At 41.2% G+C, this 20,540-nt stretch overlaps 1 protein-coding gene across 1 annotated transcript; it reads right to left on the bottom strand.

Moving 5' to 3' along the window:
- Positions 1-1,744: 1,744 nt before the first annotated feature.
- LOC119408536 (synaptopodin) lies at positions 1,745-10,632 on the bottom strand. Its single transcript, XM_037675374.1, has 2 exons — positions 9,475-10,632; positions 1,745-3,895 (listed from the first exon to the last, which is right to left on the bottom strand). Exons 1-2 carry the CDS (start codon positions 9,635-9,637, stop codon positions 1,821-1,823), a joined length of 2,238 nt encoding a protein of 745 aa, XP_037531302.1. The 5' UTR covers positions 9,638-10,632; the 3' UTR covers positions 1,745-1,820.
- Between the last annotated feature and the right edge of the window lie 9,908 nt (positions 10,633-20,540).

Raw genomic sequence — 20,540 nt, 5'->3', positions numbered from 1 at the left:
ATGGTGCTCAGGTGGTTTCTGGAGTTCCCCCTCTCCCCTGCCGACTCGTTTTGAGGCAGTCGTGACCAAAGTGGTTCAAAACATCCTTATTCATGCTCAATAATCCAGGTAGAAAAATCCACCAAAGGTAAATCAGGTCCTCTGGACAGTTTCTTTTTGTTGAAACTTTTCATCCAAAAGACTAAAATCTTTTGGATGAAAGAGGAAATGTCTCCGAGGCATGAATAAGGATATCTTGAATTAGATTCACTCCAAAAGTTAATTAGTTGTAGAGCTTCAATGGAAACTTTCATAGAGTTTCATTGAGAAAATGTGAGTGGTTCATGAGATATTTTGCTAACAAACAGACCAGACGGACAGGGTTGACTTCAACTGTTTTTGCCCAAGTTTTAAGCAAAGACGTATCTTGATTTGTTAGTGCTCAGAGTATGTGTTGGGATTACTCTTATTGTAGCTACTACCACACAATTTCTGTAGCTCGATATTTGTAAATATTGAATACTGAATTGGGTTGACACTAAAACTTAATTATGTGCTTGGATATCTAATGGCTTCTTTCTGAGTTTCATGAAAACCCATCTGCTGGTAAGGGACAAATTGTGTGGATCTGGCAGTGCCACACCATTGCACCCACATACACACACATATAAATGCAGACATCATTCTCCGCCTTTCACTGATGGCGATAATAACATATTATAATCCAAAATAGACTTGGCTCCTGTTTGTAGGTCATCTTTGTTTTTGATAGAAGCATATAATTTATAAGCATATTTTAAATGTTCCCAGTGACAGCAAAGGAGACAGGAAAGTTTAACAACACAAAGCTTTATAGTGAAAATATTGTCTGAGAGACGCCAGTGAAACCAGGAAACGTGAAGAAAATAGAAAAGGCCACTTCAGAGTGTTAGCATAAAGATTTAATCAGAAGGAAAGACTCACTCACACACAGAAAAAAATATTTTATAGGAGACGGTAACAGCGAGAAAGTGCAGCGAATCAAAGTTTATGGAAAAAGGCACAAATACTGCAGTCTCAAACAGCACAGGGTAAAGATTGAATTATTGCTTTAAGTTACAACATATGCATCAGTTTATGAAGCATCTGATGCTGTCTGCAGACTTTAAAGTGAACATAATCTAAGTATACACCATATATTTAGGCATAAAGGATGTTGAAAAACAGAGTAAAGTACCAGAAGACATAAAGGCATAAAAGAGTTTCCTTGCTGCAACTTTCGTGCCAAGCAAACAGCACAGACTTTCAAATCATAGATCATAAAACAGATGCAAGACCATCTGTTAAAGTGCTTTATGATGCAGCATCTTAATGGTGCCCAGTGGGGGGAAAAACACTGTTAGATTGTTTTTACGTTTTATATGTTCCAAAAATTTACATTTTTGAGTGCTCAGATCCTAAGTGCTTTGGGAATGGAAACTACTTACTTTGATGACTCTAAAACAGTTTTAATCCTCTAAAGTTAGTTACTGCTGTATAGATCTTTTGTCGCGAGAAAAGTGCATTTGTATCATGTATTCAGAAATAAATTAGTTTGCATTTACTTAGATTATCTTTTAAGATGCAGAAAAATTCAGATTGAGCTAAAATGACTCAATGTGTAATTCATCCAATTTTTCCAATATTTTATATGTTAAGATTATAATGCTTACCTCATAAACCTTAAAATATGTTTTTAAAGGCACAAGAACTCACAGGTTTAAAGAAATTACAGTACACTTTAGCCCCACTAAAATTTGCTTAAATTTTGTAGACATGGTTAATCTCTGCATAATATTCAGTCTCTGACATGAACACATTTTCTAAAAGTGGTACAGAGAGGGTCTCCACACCTGTGGTGTAATTCCTGCCTTCTTGGCAGAAAACGTTGGCCTTGGTGCCTGAACTCCCAATCGAGAAGAGGAGACTCGCTCAGAAGAAAAGGCAGGCACAGGAGAACTGATCCCTGGATGTCCAGAACCTAGATTTGATGGATACTCTGGTACTCTTGTGGGGCTGAGAGGCAGCTGAGGAGACATGCTTTGGAAGCGGGAAGGGGCATTGTTGGTAAGAGAAGTCTGTTTGGGAAAAGTGCTGGTGGTAAATTGGTTCTTGGCCTGCGGTGCTCCTCTGGGGAGGGTACTGATTGGGTCCTTGACCGGATTAAAGGTGAAGAGGGAAGAGTTAAGCTGATAAGGCCGATGCCTTGAAAGGTCCATCTCAATCTTAGAGCAGCCATTTTCCAAAGGAGGCGGCTCAGGAACTGGTTCTGGTGATGCAGCTTTTGGCCTTTGTTTTTGCTTGACTGCTTGTTGGGCTTTCAGATTCTGAGAAAGCTGAGCACTCATGTCAGAGTTCTTGGCAATGGCTTTAACTCGTCCTGGCATGTTTGATGGATAAACCCAAGATGGTGGTAGTGACATTGCAGGAGAGGGAGACCTAATTTGTCCCACATTCTGATCCTTGACAACATATTTCTCCATCCTGGACTGTCGTTTTGCAAACAGCTCAACCCCTTTTCCCGACACATTGGTGAGGGTTTGCTCTGGATGGTGCTCCATCCTCGGTCGGGTCTTTGAGCTCTTGAGACAAGAGGCCCACTCTGGTGCTTTTGTTCCCTCTGTTGTGCTTGCTTCTTTGGCCAGGAAGTTGGAGGCTTCTGCTCCCAGAGCCATTAACTCATCTTCAGATGCTGGCTCAGGAACAGATACGTGTCCATGTTTCTTTCTTTCATCTGCCCCTTGCACCAGAGAGAGCAGCTCAGGGTTGGGAGCTATCACTGGCTTCTCTTTAAATGTAAACATTGACTTCTTTGTTGTTCTTCTGGCAGCCCCTTCTTCGAGTATTCCTGTTTTGATTTGTGTTATCATCTTCCTCTCCTCCGTGTGCTGGGGAACAAAAGTGGAGAGCTTTTGGGCAGTGGGAGGGCCACACTGGAGGACGGGTGGGTACTGAGAAACAGGGAAATGGGATGGTAGAGGAGAGGAAGGGGACATGACAGGAGACATCAGAGAGGGACTTGAGTAGAAGGTCTGTGGGGGTTGATTTGTGAAGGCTGGCAGAGGAGGCATTGGATAAGACGGAGGTGGAGGCAGCGGTGAGAATGTGACAGGCTGGACAGCTGAAGAAGGGAGAGGAGGTGTGGAGTAAGATGGAGGAGGTGGTATGTCCATCACAGGATTGACTGCCTCTGAAGAGAGCACTGTTGGGGGTGAGAAGAAAGGCCTGGCAGTTCTGTTGACGATGGCAGTTGCCTGCTTCGATTGGGGCATGGAGGTCCTTTCAGGTCCAGAAGTGCTGTGACAACCATTGGGAAGTTTTGTACTGGAAACTGGTTCTGTGTGGCCCTCAATTGTCTCTGTCTCCCTTTCTACATGTGTCATCTGAACTGTGTCAGTGTTGTCCCTTTTGAAAGACATCTCGTTGTCCTTTAGAACATCTTGGATCTCGTCTTTTGCCTCTTCGTCTTCTTCTTCCTCTTTAACAGGAAGGAAATGTCTCTCCTGGATAACGTTGTTGTCAATGTGTTCTTTATTAAAATCCTTACTTGGCTCATCCATGATAACACCTACAGAGTTCATAGGCGACAAGACGAGTGGTTTTGTATTTTTCAAATTAAGGTCCTTATCCTTTTCTTCAATGCTCCTCTCTGCCCATGTTTGTTTGTCAGACGAGTTGTTGTTTTTCACATTCTCCGTTTTGTCCACCTCTGACCCCCGTTCACAACTTTCAAGCGTGAAGGCATTCACTCTCTGCTTACGGCGGTTAAAGAGTTGGACACCCCTGGAGGTAGAGCTGGAGTTGGACGGGTGGGTGGTAAGCTGAGCAGCGATGATTTGACTCTTCAGGCGTGCCTCCCTCAGCTCCTTCTCTGATAAACTGGCACTCCTGGTCAGACCTTAGGAGATACAAACAGAAAGAAAGGCGATATGAAGGTTCATTGAATGAAAATGTTGAATCTTTAGTTAAATACAGATGTCTGAGTAATTGTAAGGAAGGCTAAAGGTGGCAATGCAATATTACTCAAAAACAATGCTCTCAAGATTTTAATAAATTTTCCCAAATTGTATTTATATGTGGATAGAAAGTGGCAAGAAGGCTGTATTTTTAACAAACAGGTTTAAATATTTTCTTTAAAACCCACATAACTTCTGTGGAACCACATGGTTTTGATTGTAGCTTGCCATGGTAAAGGGAAAAATAAGTCTTTGTGGACATTTGACTCAGCAGTCTGGAGTTGTGGACAGTGAGCTAATAGGCGTAGGCTGACAAACATCCCAAACATCCTAATACAAAGATACAGTTTGTACAGTAAAGTTAAAGAAAATATCTAGGCCAGTTTCTTCTAGTAATGTGACTTGTCCAACACAAGTTCAATAGTTTTCTTGATTGTTCTCTTATGTTCAAACTTAGTTTGTTTTTTTAGTTTAAGAGCTCACTTCCAGGCAGTGGAACTATTTCCTCTGCCATCTGCAGTCGTCCCTCCCTGAGCATTCCTCCCCGGCTGAGAAAACTCCCCGCCTGCACTTCCAGCATGCCTTTGGTTTCTCTCTGTAGCTAATTTGTGCAATACTGGAGCTTGAAACCTTAATAGACCCCTTTTACAAGCATCCAAAATGACTTCTGTGAACTCTGTCTATAAACACAGTATAGAATCAAGAGCTCCTTTCCTAAACATAGTGACTGCATCATGCTTCAAAGCTCATGAGAGGAAAATGAGGGCTGAACGAAGGCCTTTTTTCTCTTTCTTCACAAAATATAGCAGTGAAATCAAAGACTCTTTGGTGAGCATTGCAAAGACGAAAAGGTTGCCATGGTGAAACATCTGGTAGATCATTCATCTGATTCATGATCTTGTGTCTGGTGGGAGATATTTCCATGACTTCTCTCAGACAGCTGGCATAGACAATGCATTGTGACAGCTTCATTATTTGACCTAATTGAGTGCCAATCACAACAACACACATAAATCATCACTTGTGAACTGGATTCTTTGTGTGATTTTTAATTAATGTATTTATTTTTGGGATACAAATGCAAAAGATTACCGTACATGATCATCCCTCCCCAATCAGGAATATTATACATTTGCGCTTTTTTTGTTGTTGTTGCCCTCAGCAGTTGGTTTCTCTCTTGTGAGTTATTGTTAATATGTTTTTAACGACCCCAGGGATCATTTGAACCCAAGGACAGCAGGTGGGTTAATAGTTTATAGCTTTCCCCCTTCAGAAGCCCTGGACTATTTTTGTTAACCCCAGCCTAATAGCTTGTGTCTTTATATATAAAATAAACTATCTGTCTGATTTGGATAGTAAATAAGTACATTCACAAATATAAAAATACACTCTGTGTCCTCACAGAGTGTATTGCTTATTTCTGCACTGAAATTCATCAGTACTGATGAGGATAAAACACTCAACCTGAAAACGGCATCAACTGAGTTAGACAGCTGTGGTGATTTAACATGGTTACAAGCAATTTTAATTGTATACATTTTTTTTCACGCAGCTGCATTAAAAGAATCTATCCTGGCTGTCACTCAAAATTTATACTGAATACTGGTAATTAAAAGCTTTTATTGATTTTGTCAGTCGTGAGAACGCCACTTGATTTTATCTTTATCTTCTATTTATGTTTTTATTTCACGCTGGCTAAATATGCCAGATCTGTAAGACTTCAAATGAATTGTCCTCACTACAAACCTTGTGAGGGTTATCAGGTGACATACAGGTGCAAAACTCATCAGCAACCAGCAACGTGAGAAAGTTTGATGAGTGCAAACTTTCTCACGTGTTATTAGGCTTTCCTGTTCATTTTTAAAGCTGGTGATAGTTATTTGTATTGTTCTTGACTGGGATTACTCATTGAAAACAATCTAAAGTAAGGAAAGTTAGTTTAGTTTGACACATAATCTCCATAATTTAATAATTGGTGTTTATGTAAAAAAAAAAGGATTTTGTGACACAAATACAAAGCAGAGATGCCGACATGTTAACTTTTACAAAACAGAGCGAATGTGAATCATCCTCACAAGTTCTCCTAAAGGTTTGCCCCTAGCTCCTATGATTCCTTACCTTTTTCATGTAAAACCTCAGCGCTCCGCTGTGTTGCTGTACCTCCACGAGCATTTTCAGTTTTAACTGCGCCTGATAGCTTCACACCCACTCTTTTCTGGAGCGAGACAGGGGATCAGATTTCTTTTTTCTGCGCACAGACAGTCAGGCAGGCAGGCGGATGGAGAGGGAGGGGGTTCTGTAGCTGGAGGCTGTCACTCAGCCTTCAGGACTTTTTTAAATTTGTATTTTTCCCCTCTATGTGCACCACTACCTCCTCCACATGCTTTTCACTAAATATTAAAACCGAGACGCCCACGAGGACAAAAGGCCCGGCGCTGTTTGTTGACACAGCGTTTTATGTTGAGGCTGCACGCAGACGGGACTTTGTTTTGACAGTTCTGGAGAAGTGTTCGGTCGATGGGAAGTATTGAGCAGCATCTCTGTCATGTCCTGCGACGGCAGGCGAAGAGTCTGACCCCTTGTTGCAACCTTTGAAGTGCAACCCAGAGATACTTGGGCTTTGTGCTTACATGGATTAAAGCACAGAGACTCTGGAGCTCCACCTGACCCCTGCTGCCCTCCCAACATCAGTGGCCATATGCTGTTTGTGCTCTCACTGAGCTCATTCGGAGTTTTTGCCCTTTTATGGAGGAACCTTTCTGGCCCTGAGCTCCAATCTGCAGGAATTCCCTGACCTGATTTAAAAGCCTCAATCATACACCCCTCCTTTTCTCCAACTTTCTCTACTTCATCTTCCTAACCTCTGTCCCTCCTTCCCCTTCATCCCTGCGTGGATGAGAGCGGCCAGGAAAACTCCCCCTGACAGCAGCAAAATTTAAATCGGGGGTGGGTGTTGACCCTGCAGTTGTGTATCAAAGGTCAGATTACCCTGTCGGATGTTATCTTTCTCCTGGTTGATGGCTGGGAGGAGGGGGAGGGAGGTGACAAGGCAGGCCCCTGTGGGTGATGTGTGAAACGGTATGGAAAGATGGGGATTACCAGAGGTCCTGGGATCTGAAACCCGCACGAGTGTGACCTAACCTCTCTGTTGTTGTGGTTGGACCAATGAAAGAGCAGCGGTGCAGAGGTGGAAACGCGGCTCTGTTGGTTTTAGGTGAGCCTTTAGCTCACAGTTTGCAGTGCAGCAGGAAACTACTGAACATGGGGGGAAAAGTGGCTTTTATCGAGGCATTTCGTGTTCTTTTTAATGATCTGAGGAAACTAATTAGTCAGTGATGATTGATAGGAAGGGAGTTGGTACCACACAGATCAAGATTAGGAAGTTTTTGATGGCCGTGAATTTTCTATTACACAATGCCCCATTATTCACTTTGAATACAGTGTCGAACAGAGGAAGTTGTGTTATTATCGCCCGCACCGGAAGATGAAAGGCAGGCAATAATGTTTTTACCCATGTCTGTGTTGTTGTGCTTTTTGTGTGTCTGTTAGCAAAGTCACTCTTGAAATTCAATTCAGTTTATTTCTATAGTGCCAAGCCACAACAGAAGTCATCTCAGGACACTGAACAGAAACATTCATGAATATAAAAATATGTTACTATTTATCTGAGGAGGAATGCTTTTGACTGTGGTGTGAGTCAGAGGTGCCACATTTCAAACTATGGAGCTACGAATAACCAGCGTTTGCTACTCGGCGGAAGTCTCACTATTAGACCACTGGAGGACAAATTGACCTCATTTTCTTAAATGAATTGTTAAAATTGAATAGTTTTCATTTGATACTATTTCTATCTTAATGTGATTCTTGACCTGCCATTGTGTATCTGTTCCTCTCTAACCCAGCCGGTCAAAGCAGATGGCTGCTTGTCCTGAGTCTGGTTCTGCTAAAGGTTTCTTCCTCATGAGGGAGTTTTTCCTTTCCACTGTCGCCTTCATGTTTGCTCAAGATGAGAGTCTGCCATGAAGTTAAACTCAAAGCAGTCTGCTCCTCAGATAAATAATGTTCAATTATTTTAATATATATATGAATGTTTCTGTTCAGTGCCCTGAGACGACTTCTGTTGTGACTTGGTGCTATATAAATAAACTAAATTGAATTGAATTGAGAAGCAGACTGCTTTAAATTTAACTCCATTGCAGAACTCTCATTTTGAGCAAGCATGAAGATGACAGTGGAAAGGAAAAACTCCCTCATGAGGAAGAAACCTTTAGCAGAACCAGACTCAGGACAAGCGGCCATCTGCTTTGATCGGCTGATCATATCTCTCCAGTTTTAGCTTCTCTCCATTGGCTCCCTGTCAAATCCAGAATTGAATTCAAACTCTTACTTCAACCTACAAAGCTCTCAACAACCTAGCTCCATCTTATATTACAGATCTTATTGTTCCATATTTTCCTAACAGAGCACTTTGCTCTCAGACTACAGGCTTACTTGTGGTTCCTGGAGTTTCCAAAAGCAGAATGGGAGGAAGATCTTTCAGTTATCAAGCTCCTCTCTTGTAGAACCAACTTCCAGTTTCTGTCCGTGAGGCTGACACATTGTCCAGTTTTAAGACTGGGATTAAAACTTTCCTTTTTGATGAATTCTATCATTAGGGTTGGCTTGTTATGCTGCCTTAAGCTTAGACTACTGGAGGACAAATTGATCTATTTTCCTTAAACTAACTGTTAAAATTAAATAGTTTTCATTTGATACTATTTCTATTTTAACATGTGATTCTTGACCTGCCATTGTATCTGAAAGACTTGACAGATTTTTATGAAACTCCCAGAAAGCGATAAATTAATTAATTAGTCAGTTTGATTCAAGATGGCTTCCACAGCTAAGCAACCTTAAAAAACACAAAATTGGCTGCAACTCCAATATTCCAAAACTGGGCTAAAGTTTGATGTGGTATTAACTGAGAGTCATCCCCAACACATACGTCAAGTGATAATACATTTGCACAAGATCTCGCAATGTTTTATGATTTTTATTTAAAAAAAAAAAATCTTATTATGAAGTGCCAACTCTATGTTTATTTCTTTAAATGAATGTGTGAAGTGGACCGAGCAGGAGAAGTTGACAGCTGTGAAGCAAAGTTTCCAAGTAGCCTTTTCCCGCATGTTAAGCTGTAATTATCAGCGTTTTGAGGAAATGAAGACAGCCCTTTAGCAGTCGTAAGTGATTGCATTTCCACTGCTGCTCAGAGCAGCTTGAGCTTCCAAGACACAGCAGCAGATGTTTCATGCAGCTCTTCAATGTGTCACATCGCAAGCCTGGACTGCCTGTTTTCTCCACATCTGAGCAAGATTTTCTGAAGCTGCTACGTCCAAGCCACACTATGGCAACAAAAGCAGCAGTAAAACCTCTGGAAATGACACATCTGTGGTTCTGTGTCCCAAAGGAAGACTGGTACTTTCTCGCTGCAGCTTTTGTAGCCCAGGTATTAAGAGAAAGTGCAACATAAACAAACACTTACTTGTTTTCCGGCTCATGTGCTTTTCGTTGACTCCCCTCCTCTCCCATGATGTGTTTCCGTCCGACTCGGAGCCGTGCATGTCTTCCTTTAGCTTCAGAGGTTTTCTCAGTTCTCCTGGACTCCAGCTCACTCCCCTCCTGATGGACATGTGTCCTCTCTCCATCGCCACCCAGAATACGATACGTCAGTCTCGTGTTCCTTTGAATCCTTAATGAATGCGGCGAACACAGTAAAAGAAAACGCTGCGAAAAGTCCAGGTCGCCGCTTGCAGTCCCGTCCTCTCGTTCAGGAGTATTCCTCGCAAACTTTGTTCCTGAGTTTGACAAGAGGACTTTACTTTAACATTCTTCTTCAGTAAGTATTAAACGCAGCTTATCCGGTCCTCCCAGGAGGGTCAGCTCCAGTGTCTTTTGGATGTGTTCCCATGGAAAGCAGCCACAGAAATTACTCAAGTTTGTTGTGCTCTGTTAAAAAAAACTGGCACGGAGGGAAGGGAAACTCTCCAGCGTTCCCTGTTTGCATCTTTTTATTGCTCCTTTTTTTTTTCGCCTTCCCAGATTTTGCTCGTTCTCCGGTTCTATTTTGGTCACCAGAACATGTTTTTGTTTGCTTCTCGGTCTGCGGCCTGCAGATTACTTTTTTTTTTTTTCTAAGAGAGGGCTCTGGTCTTTATCTGAAAGATTAAAAGTCTATACGGCGGCATGAAGGGAAACAATGTAAATGGCAACTTCCTCCTGTTAAGGTGCATGTGCAAAAAAAAAATCACTGTGAAAAGGTCAGTCCAGTCTGCTTCGTATTCAGCCCTCAAAAACTTTTAGTTAAAGCTGCTTTCCTCAGCATTTGTTTATCATACAGAAAAGGAATATGCAGTTTCTTAAAACAAGACAGCTCATTTCTCTCCTGTGTATTTCGTCAGTTTTCTATGAAAACACAGTGGAAACGTTTTTTGTTTTGTTTTCAATTTTGATGAAGTCTGAAACATATGAGCACTTTGAGCGATGAATTATCCACATCCTAGACCAAAAACTTCCCTTTCTGATGACTTCTGTCTCCTGGAGAAAAACCTTTAAAGGGTTTGTTTGGGTTCTTCTCTCAGGCTTTAAATAAAGTGAGAGCTCAGCAGATGGTAGGTCGCTGTGTTTTAGCTAATCCGCCTCCTTGTACATTTTCTCTCCTGCAAGAAAAAAAAAAGCATCTTGGTTAAATACTGTATAATAAAACATTATCTTTCTTATTTAAGCAAACGTGTCATAAGCAAGGACAGAAGATGTTACATGGTGTGCCAGCATGTTCCATAAACAAGATGCTCCTGCTGCCCTGGGGTCAAAATGACCCACGAGGTCTCAGTGTTCTGACTGAGGCATCCTGGGTCATTTAGACCCAAGGGCAGCAGGAGGCTTACATTGTCTGGATTTTCTTCTCTTCTTCTAAATTTTGTCCAAAGTAGACTTAGTGTTGCTTCAACAGATCTGAATTACTGTTTTAAGACACGTTTGATTTTCTATCGTAAAATGGAAACTTTACATTTGGCCCTTTCTACTAACAAACCAAAGATTAAAAGGGATTTAAAGTACTGTATTTTTTGCCGTATAAGTCGCACCTTTTTGCATAAATTTGCAAGTCCTGCGACTTATACACTGAAGTGACTAATATATGTTTTTTTTTTCCTCCATATTTATAATCCAGGTTTTGGCTGAGATTTGACGATTTCATTCATTCTGACATGAAAAATATTGAACACCACCATTTCCAGCCACTAGAGGGCCCTTGAGCGATATGGCAAGCCAAGTGTCTCATTAATAGGTAAAAGTGGCTATTAATGAGACACTTGGCTTGACATACCAAGCCACCTTCGTCTCGCTCCAGAACTCCTGGAACAAACGTCAGATCAGCTGCATTTTGCTGCCCAGATGAAATGCAGCTGATGTGACCATTATTTATGAAGGAAACGTTAAACTGAGACACACCTTTATTATAAAGTCGAGCAAACAAATGATTGTTTTTAGGTGTTAATCTTGTTAAATTTTGACAAAATGCACAGCGAGTCCTCCCTCTGCATGCTTCCGCAAATTGATTTTTGAAATGCAGCTGATTTGACTAATATAGTGCATTTATTAAGGAAAAGTTCAACTGAGAAACACCTTTGCTATAATGTCGAGCAAACAAATAATTGTTTTTAAGTGATAATCTTGTTAAATTCGTGTTAAATTCTTGTTGAAGTCTTCCCGTGCACGCTCCCGCGGCCGCCATTTGGCAGCCAATCGGTTTTTGGCACAACACCGGCCCACATTTCCGGGTGGTCAGCAGTGACGCATAACAGATGCGACATACAGCAAAGCAACTTATTTATGTTGTTTGTTTTTTTCCCACTTTATTAGACATATTTGGACTGATGTGATGTGTACGGCGGAAAATACGGTATTTCTAAAACGTCTGATGGTGATAAGTTCTGTATTGACTCCAAAGATGTTAGAAATCTGTTAAACTCCACTAAAAGTTGCTTTATTTCAGCCTCTGGGTTTGTGATGTGATACAGCATAAAGTTTACATTTTAAATCTTCAAGAAGAATCAACTATAGATAAGAAAAAATGTCTTAAAGCTGCTGAGAGCCACTGGCAAAGTTTGTAATGATAAACCAGTTTATCCTTCCTGTTCTTTGATCAGACTTGTCTCTTCTTGAAAGTGAGGAGGGTTTTTGTTTTTCTGAGTCCCTGCTCTATAACCTACAAGTGGGACGCTGGCACAGACACATATTACACATATATCTATATATTTTTCTTACATTTTTCATAATCGCCTACATTTATTTTTATCTCCTTTAATTAGATGTAAAAACATCTGAATTGAAGCAGTTTGGGTACGGCTGATCATTGTCCTCAGCACAATCATCCCAAACAAAACTCGTCACCAACTCTCTGATGTAGGGGCTCAGAAATCCTCCCCAGCTCGGACAAGAGAGGATAAAGGCATGTTTTGTTCAGATGCACTGACAATAGCTCTTTGAATCTCCCAGATGTGCCATCCACATTTGGATCAGTCTGCATCTCAAACTTCCATTGATTTTTTTAGATTAGGAAGTCTTTATCTTAAGTAGTTTATATTTTCTTTTTTTTTTTAAGTCTTCGCGGTGCACAAATTTGATGTTTACTGTAATCACAATGAGGAAAGGTAAACACATGTTGAGTTCATGCCCTGACCGTGTCTCCAGAATGACCCGAGAATAGCTAGATTACTATCTTTGATCCATGCTGCAAATATTTATTAAGTCCCAGACAGAAAGCAGATGCAGGACATTCAGAGCTGACAGCAGCAGAGATGCACACTTGACTCTGGTCAGGAAAACAAAACCCTGACACATGGACTGTTGAAATCAACAGACTAAGAAAAATTAATCTACCCCGTTTCAATTCTATGATTTTATGTATCAGGACATTAATCAAATAATATGGTTTTTACTAGGTTCTAAAATAATTAAGTGTACCAAAACAGATTCCACTGTCACAGTGAACAGGTTGACCCAAGGATAAAACTCATGTACTGGGAAAACATAACAAAAAGGCAGATCTGGCAGCAAAGCTTTCAAAACTTGAGAATTGGTACTTGTAAGAAACACTAGAAAGCATAAGAGAGCTCCAAAATGGCATGAAAGTCAATAATGTTCAACTGAAAATGGACTGACAAACTGACAAACTAAACAGGCTGGGGGTAGTGAGGTGAAGTGGCTGCAACTGTGACAGGTGAAACAGGGAGCAGGTGTAGGCGGGCGTGGCAGGACTGAGGAGCAGAGGCTAACAGTGGGAAAGTACAGAGAGAAGCACAGATTGTGACATCCACCATGTTGTTACTGATTCAAACGATAATGAAGCACCCCATGTTTCCAATGAAACAACCTTCGGCAGCAATAATTATCTGTAGTTGTTTTCTCTCTGAGTTTTACCAGCCGCTTTCACCCACTCTTCTTAGTAACGTTTTGGCTCATTGAGCTTTGTAGATATTCGTGTCTGCACAGCTCTCTTAAGGTTCCCTCGCAGAATTTCAATCAGAATTGAGGTGTGGATTTAGACTGCACCATTGCAACACCTTGATTGTTTTAATACTTTTTCAACCATCCAGTTGTAGGTTTGCTGCTATGATTAGGACCATTGTTCTGTTGAATCCTGCCCCAGTTTGGTCCAAGCATCAGCTGTCAGACAGATGTTCTTGCATTGACTCTAGAATCCCTTGATCTACAGAAAAGTTCAATAAGCACAAAATAGTTGTGTGGTATAGCTGCTAAGTGGCTGCGTCTGACTGTTCAACAATCATCAATCGAGATGCCCAAGTCCTGAAGATGTGCACGTTCATTAATGAATTCACCATCACAGAACTGATAAAGGCATAGAGTGTAACCAAGTGGTGTTGATGTAGAGCGCCACAGCTCCTCATCCATGTCGGACATACTGAATGCTGTGGCCCGCTGGTGGCTCTGACTGTCCATCATCACCACACTACTCCGCTGACCAGTGAAGCCAGCTTCCCCATTCATATGTCAACCATCATGATGCTAACACCTCGCTTGGAAGTTTAGAGGTGACTTCAACTTTCCTGTGCAGTCTTGGTTTTTCCACAAATCACACAAGAGAGGTCAGAAGGTGCCTCAGGTCTGGCTTGAAGTGATTTGTGAGAGTGCCTAATGCCTACAAGGTGCTGAGGTCCTGTGTCTGCTAAATAAGCCACAATCATCACCCCAGACCTTTCCAAACCTCCACGCTTTGGTCTCATCTGTCCAAAAGACACTGATCCAGAACTCTTTGGGCTCATTTAGATGCAACTTTACAAACCTAAGTTGTGCTTGCCGCGTTCTTTTAAGAGAGAAGAGACATTTACTGGGTAACTCTTCTAAACAAGCCATACTTGTTCAAACTTTGTTTTTTAGCTGGCTTTGTTTTAGTTTAATAAATATTGGCATGGTGAAATCTGTTTGTGTTTTTGTACACTTGAGGTTAGATGTGAATAAATTTAAAGCCTGCTAAGGAGCAGATGATTTTAGTTGTTTACATACATTAAACCCTAAAATTGAAAACAGTGAACACTCTTTTTTTTTCCCCATAACCGTTTATCTACTACGTATTGGATTTTTTTGTCTTAGCCTGTTACTCTACAGCTTGTAATACTATATTTCTTCGAGACTATCCTGTAATGTATACTTCACTCTACAGCACTTCTCACAACTTTTATCTCTGCTCATCGTTCCTGATAGTCGGATGTCTTTTACCCCACCCCCCTTCTCCAATTACCGGTGCCCTAAAGTTCAAAAGGTATCTTGCAGTGCATTTTTCGCCCACTTTTCTTCTGACAAGTTTGTCTCCTCGGCCACCCACCACCTTCCCGTATTCACAATCAGAGATATAATTAACAGTTTGGCCTGAAGGCCTCTTCAGTGTATAATCACAGGCTTCCCAAGCATCATCCAAACATCATACCATGACAGCAGATCCATCCCACAGCTCTCCATAGCAGCATGTCTCGCATAGTGATGACATACAAAAAGAAGCTACTCTGGCAGCTGCACACACTGTAATCATTCATTTAATTCCTCGTGGACATCGCCTCGTACATTTATTACCACGAAACATCAAAAGCCGACAAGCAGAAAGTATGTCAGACAAATAATAACTCGTCCTCCGCACGCTTTTTTTTTTTTCACCTGAGGAATCTGTTCATCATCAGTCACTCTGAGAGCACACGTGTTGCTTGCATTCCTCGTACAGCAAAAACCGAAAAGTGTATTAGTTTCAGATGTTATAGCTTTATGATTGAATCCCTGGGGGGGCACTGCATTTGTCACATCTTGCCCTGTCTGTGGATCTTTTGCACATGGGTTGCAAACGTTAAACGGTTTTAGTCAAACCCCTTTCTCCGTCTCTCTCACCATGAGACAAAGGGCCACTCAAGGAGCCCCTTAGCGGCACCGCAAAGATGATTTTGGATAGCGCTTTAAAATGCCTCACAATTCCACAGTTCCAGGAGGCTGTGAGAGTGAGCAGGCCTCAGCTTGTGCTGGCTGATGACTGACGTTGAAAAACTCCTAATGGAACCAAGAGATGTCTCCTTCTTTTTGTTGACTTTTTAAAGAAATTATAAAGGCATTTTCATTAATCACGCAGTGGAGACCCCTGTAATGAAGTTATCATCTATGGTCGACTTGCGCTCATAATCACAGGTGGAGAAGTTCAAAAGGTACATAGTTGCTTGAACTTTTGCCAGAAGGGAGGCGCTTCCCAAAACAAGTCAAGTCATCTTTTGAAAACTGTTAGGACATCAAAAGAAGTCAAATACAAGCTTTTTTTTTATTGCGCTGACATATCTACCCATGTTTATGTGTGTCTTTCACTGAAATATCTCATAAACCACTTGATGAATTTTAATGGCACTTGCTGAAAGTAATCGTTGGATGTACATCTGCAAATGAATAACCTTTTAAGTCAGTTTGATTCAATCTGGCCGCCACAGCCAACAGACCTTAGCAAACACAAACATGGCTATAACACTATCAATTTTTAAATTTTGCAAAAAATGAGCTAAAATTTGGTGTGCTAGAAGCTGGAACTGAACCCCAACAAATATTTAGCAAACTGTTGGAGTCAATGCTGTCTGTTGGAAAAATATCTCATGAACCACTGGATGGATTATAACAAAACTTTCAGAAATTAATCACTGATAAAAGCGCTACAACTCTTTACCTTTTGGAGTCAACTCAAATCAAGATGGCTGCCACAGCTAATCAACATTAGTTAACACAAAAATCTCTATAATTAAATCAGTTTTATGGATCTCGAGGTAAAATTAGATGTGGTAGTAGTGAGAGTCATTCTCAGTACATAATCTGAATGTGACATCTCACGATTTGTATAAGATTGTGAATATTATTATTTTCATTTTTTGAGCAAAATGAGCTCCAACTCCATAATTTCTTGAGATAAAACTGAGGCAAACGGCGGTGGGTGATATGCATCCCTTCAAGGACCGTTAGGCCTTTTATTATTACGTCAGACATTATTTATAGAGCGGTGTTCTGGCATTTTGTTCACTATAAGATTTTTGACTAGAAACTTGTCTGCAAATTTCAAGCAACTTGTGTTATAGCAAATATCACATAAATGTGCATAACGTATTTTAAGGTATAACAACACCTCTCACTGCTTCCCAGTAAAGCAGTTAATAAACCTCACTGGTTGTGTTAACAGGAAGCAATTAGACATATGAGTGAGTAAATAGTCTCCAGTCTGGTCTTTAATTAGAAACACAAGTTTCACAGTTAAAGTCTTCATCCTGGATACACAGCAGGTTCTGCACTCTCAGAACAAAAAGGTTTATCAGTAGATACACCCCCCCCCCCCCACACACACACACACACACACACCACCACTGCCCCTTTTTGCAAGCCTACACTCTGAGCAAAACAGCAAAAACCCAGATGTTTTGTCATCTGCTCAAACAAAGACTTTTCAAAGTTTCCCTCCTCTTCCTCTCCAGTTCCCCCCATACCACCCCCACCCCCCACCCCACCATCCCTCTTTTTTTTTCAGAACAAAGTTTGCATCTTACCCCATAAAGAAGTACCTGAATGGTCTGCAGGTGAGTATCTGCAGAGGCAGATATGAGGTCCAGGACTGGGAGCTCCTCGCTGCTCACCTGTACTCCAATGGGTCTGGCAGAGGGTGTGTGTGTGCTGCTCTTTTCAGTCGCTGCCACTGCACACACACACACACACCTCCCCTTTTTACCTCTCTCTCCCTCTCTCTCCTTGCGTCTCACAGTTGAAGCAGACGAAGGATCGAGGCGGGAGGAGGGGAGTGGGGGGGTCAGCTGGAGCACAGAAGGCTCTTTGTCTGGAATTTTTTTCCTTCATATGGTTTCCTTCAAACTGGCATACTGAACATATTATGGTATAATATATTTTCATATTCAACAGAGGGATGCTGAGGGGCCAGTGGGCCCCCTTCTGCCCCCCTCTTTTCCTGGTCACATTTTCACCATGCACACCAGGCAGAAAAATCCAAATTAAACTTATTTTAATCTTTTTGTACATGAGTAGCAATAAACTCCACAAGAGCGCGTGACCTTTACAGTAATAATAAACTGTTCTCAGCATCTGATTTACATTTTAGTGCACACTTAAACTGCTAAAGGTTTGTCCACAGTGTTGATTTTTATTTATAGACATATATATATATATATATATATATATATATATATATATATATCACTTTACTTGTTTGGGGCATTTTGTGCTTATGAAAGTGATGCACGCACAGTCTCAGCTCCAGACCAAAATGTGAGCTGAAGGAGACTTGACTCTTTTTACAAGACATGAACCCTTCTGAAAATATTACATGGTTTTTTTTTCATGTGAGAACAGCACAATTATTTAAGGAAATTCCAGTGAGAAGCAGGCAGGAGTCCTCAGGATAACTTAGGTGATATAAAAGACTTGGTTCTTGTACTAAATGCTGAAAGGTGAAAGCATTGGAAGAATTTATATTGACTTCTTAATGAAAATGGCAAATTAGCATGTAATATTTTGTTTAATCAATACGAGCAGGTTTAATGAGTATTGGGTGTCCCTGCTCACTTCTTCAGCTGATGCAGATACAGAATGGAAACTTCACCGTCTCTGATATGCTGTCAAAATAATTTGTTGACGTGCTTGGATAAAAAAAAAGGTTTTATCCAAGTTTATTTCACAATCCATCTATTTCCTAATCTTGTTCAGGGTCGCAGGAAGCTGGTTCTTATCTTCAGCCATCAGGGTGGGGGGTTGGGGGGTGCACTCTGGGCAGGTTTTATCACTGGGCCACGTGGAGACAACTGCTCGAACAAACTCATCCCTAAGGGCATTTTCAAATCTCCGTCTGTCCTAACTTGCTTGTTTTTGGACTGTGGGAGGAAAGCTGTTGAAAATCCACACATGCAGGAGAACATAACAATACACCACATGATTATCTTTTTTAATAACTAAATAAAAATGTCTTTAAGATGTGATTTTATGATGTAAAAAGAAGATAATTACTGAGAAGCCTGAGCTTTTACCTTTTTTTTAGACTATGCACAATGTTGTCATGGTAGGGTGGTTCATCTGTCTTCAGTATTTGTGGTCATCCTTGACCATTGCTTCCCTCAGCTCCCCTTGTTCCAGTTTTTGCACACCTGCCTCTCATTAGTTAATTACCTAGCTGCACTCAGTAATCCCCCCTCCCAGCACATTTAGCACTCTTTCTCTCGATCATTATTGAATAATGCTGGTTCTTTAAAGAAAAAAAAATCTACAAGCTGGTTATATGGCAACTGGCTCAGAACCAGTGGACTGTGTGGTCATCGTCACTGTATTGCATTTATGTTTGTCTACAAACACATTTCCTGAAGAGTTGGAATGTGCAAAACTGAAATCAAACAGAATGCAATGACTTGCAGATTTCACAAGTGGAATGTAATAAATATATTGTGTGTTTATTCTAAGAAGTTGTAGCATTAAAAAAAGTTATTTTGATTTTGACTGCGACAGCAAAACAGAATTGGGACCGATGCAACAAAAGATTGTAAATGTAAGTGGTACGATTAAAAACAGCAGGAGGGTCATTTGGCAATGAATAGATTATGTTAGATGGCAAGTGGTCAGTAAAAGATTTTGGGTATAAAAAAGTATTTTAAATGCCGGTAGACTAAATCTCCCAGTAAGGAGACTAGTCTGAAAAAAATGTGTCTAATTGTGGAAAAAAAATTAAATAATGTTCCTCAACAAAAATATTAGAAGACTTTGAATACCCTATTGTGCAAAGAAAAAGCCATATGTGAACACCATCCAGAATCACTGCCTCTTCTCTGGACCAAATCTCATTTAAAATGGACTGAGGCTTTCTGTGGTCAGACAAATTGAATTGTAAAGTTTTTTTTTTTAAGTGCAGACACCACTCACGTCCATATGCTCTTTGTGGACATCCACCTTCAACACCATGATTCCCCAAACCCTGATGGACAAACTATTCACACTAGGACTAAGCCCCTCCATTTGCAACTCGGTACTAGACTTCTTAACAAACAGATCACAGTCAGTGAGGATCCACAACTTCTCCTCCTCCACCATAACCCTCAGCACTGGCTCTCCTCAGGGATGTGTGTTGAGCCCCCTCCTGTTTACTCTGCTCACGTATGATTGTGCAGCTACCCATCCAGGCTGTCACATTGTAAAGTTTGCAGATGATACAGCGGTGGTGGGATGCATCCCAAACAACAATGAGTCCAGCTACAGGCAAGAGGTGGAACACCTGGAGAGCTGGTGCAAGGAGAATAACCTTCAGTTCAATGTGAAGAAGACAAAGGAGATGATTGTGGACTTCAGAAGGAACAAAAACACCTACACCCCCTGAACATAAGAGGATCTGTGGTGGAAGTGGTCTCCAGCTACAAGTACTTGGGTGTACACATGAATGACAACCTCAGCTGGAACAACACCACCAGCCTGATCAAGAAAGTTCATCAGAGACTCTACTTCCTCAGGCAGCTGAGACGAGCTGGTCTGGGAAGCTCAGTCCTCACCTCCTTCTACAGGTGTGCAGTGGAGAGCATCCTGTGCTCCAGCATCAACATGTGGCATGGAGGCTGCACAGCTGCAGAAAGAAAAGCTTTCTAGAGAGTGGTGAAGGCTGCACAGAAGACTGTTGGAGTCAGCCTCCCCACCATCACAGACATCTACACCTCTAGATGCAGGAAGAGGGCTACCTGCATCATGAAGGACCCCACTCACCCAGCACACACATTTTTTGTCCCTCTCCCCTCAGGAAGGAGGTTGAGGAGCATTGAGTGTGGAACCACTAGACTGAGGAACAGCTTCTACCCTGAAGCTGTTAGACTCATGGATATCTAACCAGATTAATCACTGTGGAAAAAAATCACATCATGTTGCTGCTGATCTGTTTCATTGTTGCTGCTGATCTGTTTCATGTTGCTGCTGATCTGTTTCAATGTTGCTGCTGATCTGTTTCATGTTGCTGCTGATCTGTTTCAATGTTGCTGCTGATCTGTTTCA

The sequence above is a fragment of the Nematolebias whitei genome, chromosome 4 (assembly GCF_014905685.2).
Source record: "Nematolebias whitei isolate Nwh7 chromosome 4, NemWhi1, whole genome shotgun sequence".
NCBI classification, from domain to species: domain Eukaryota; kingdom Metazoa; phylum Chordata; class Actinopteri; order Cyprinodontiformes; family Rivulidae; genus Nematolebias; species Nematolebias whitei.
This window is presented reverse-complemented; position numbering and strand designations above follow the sequence as displayed.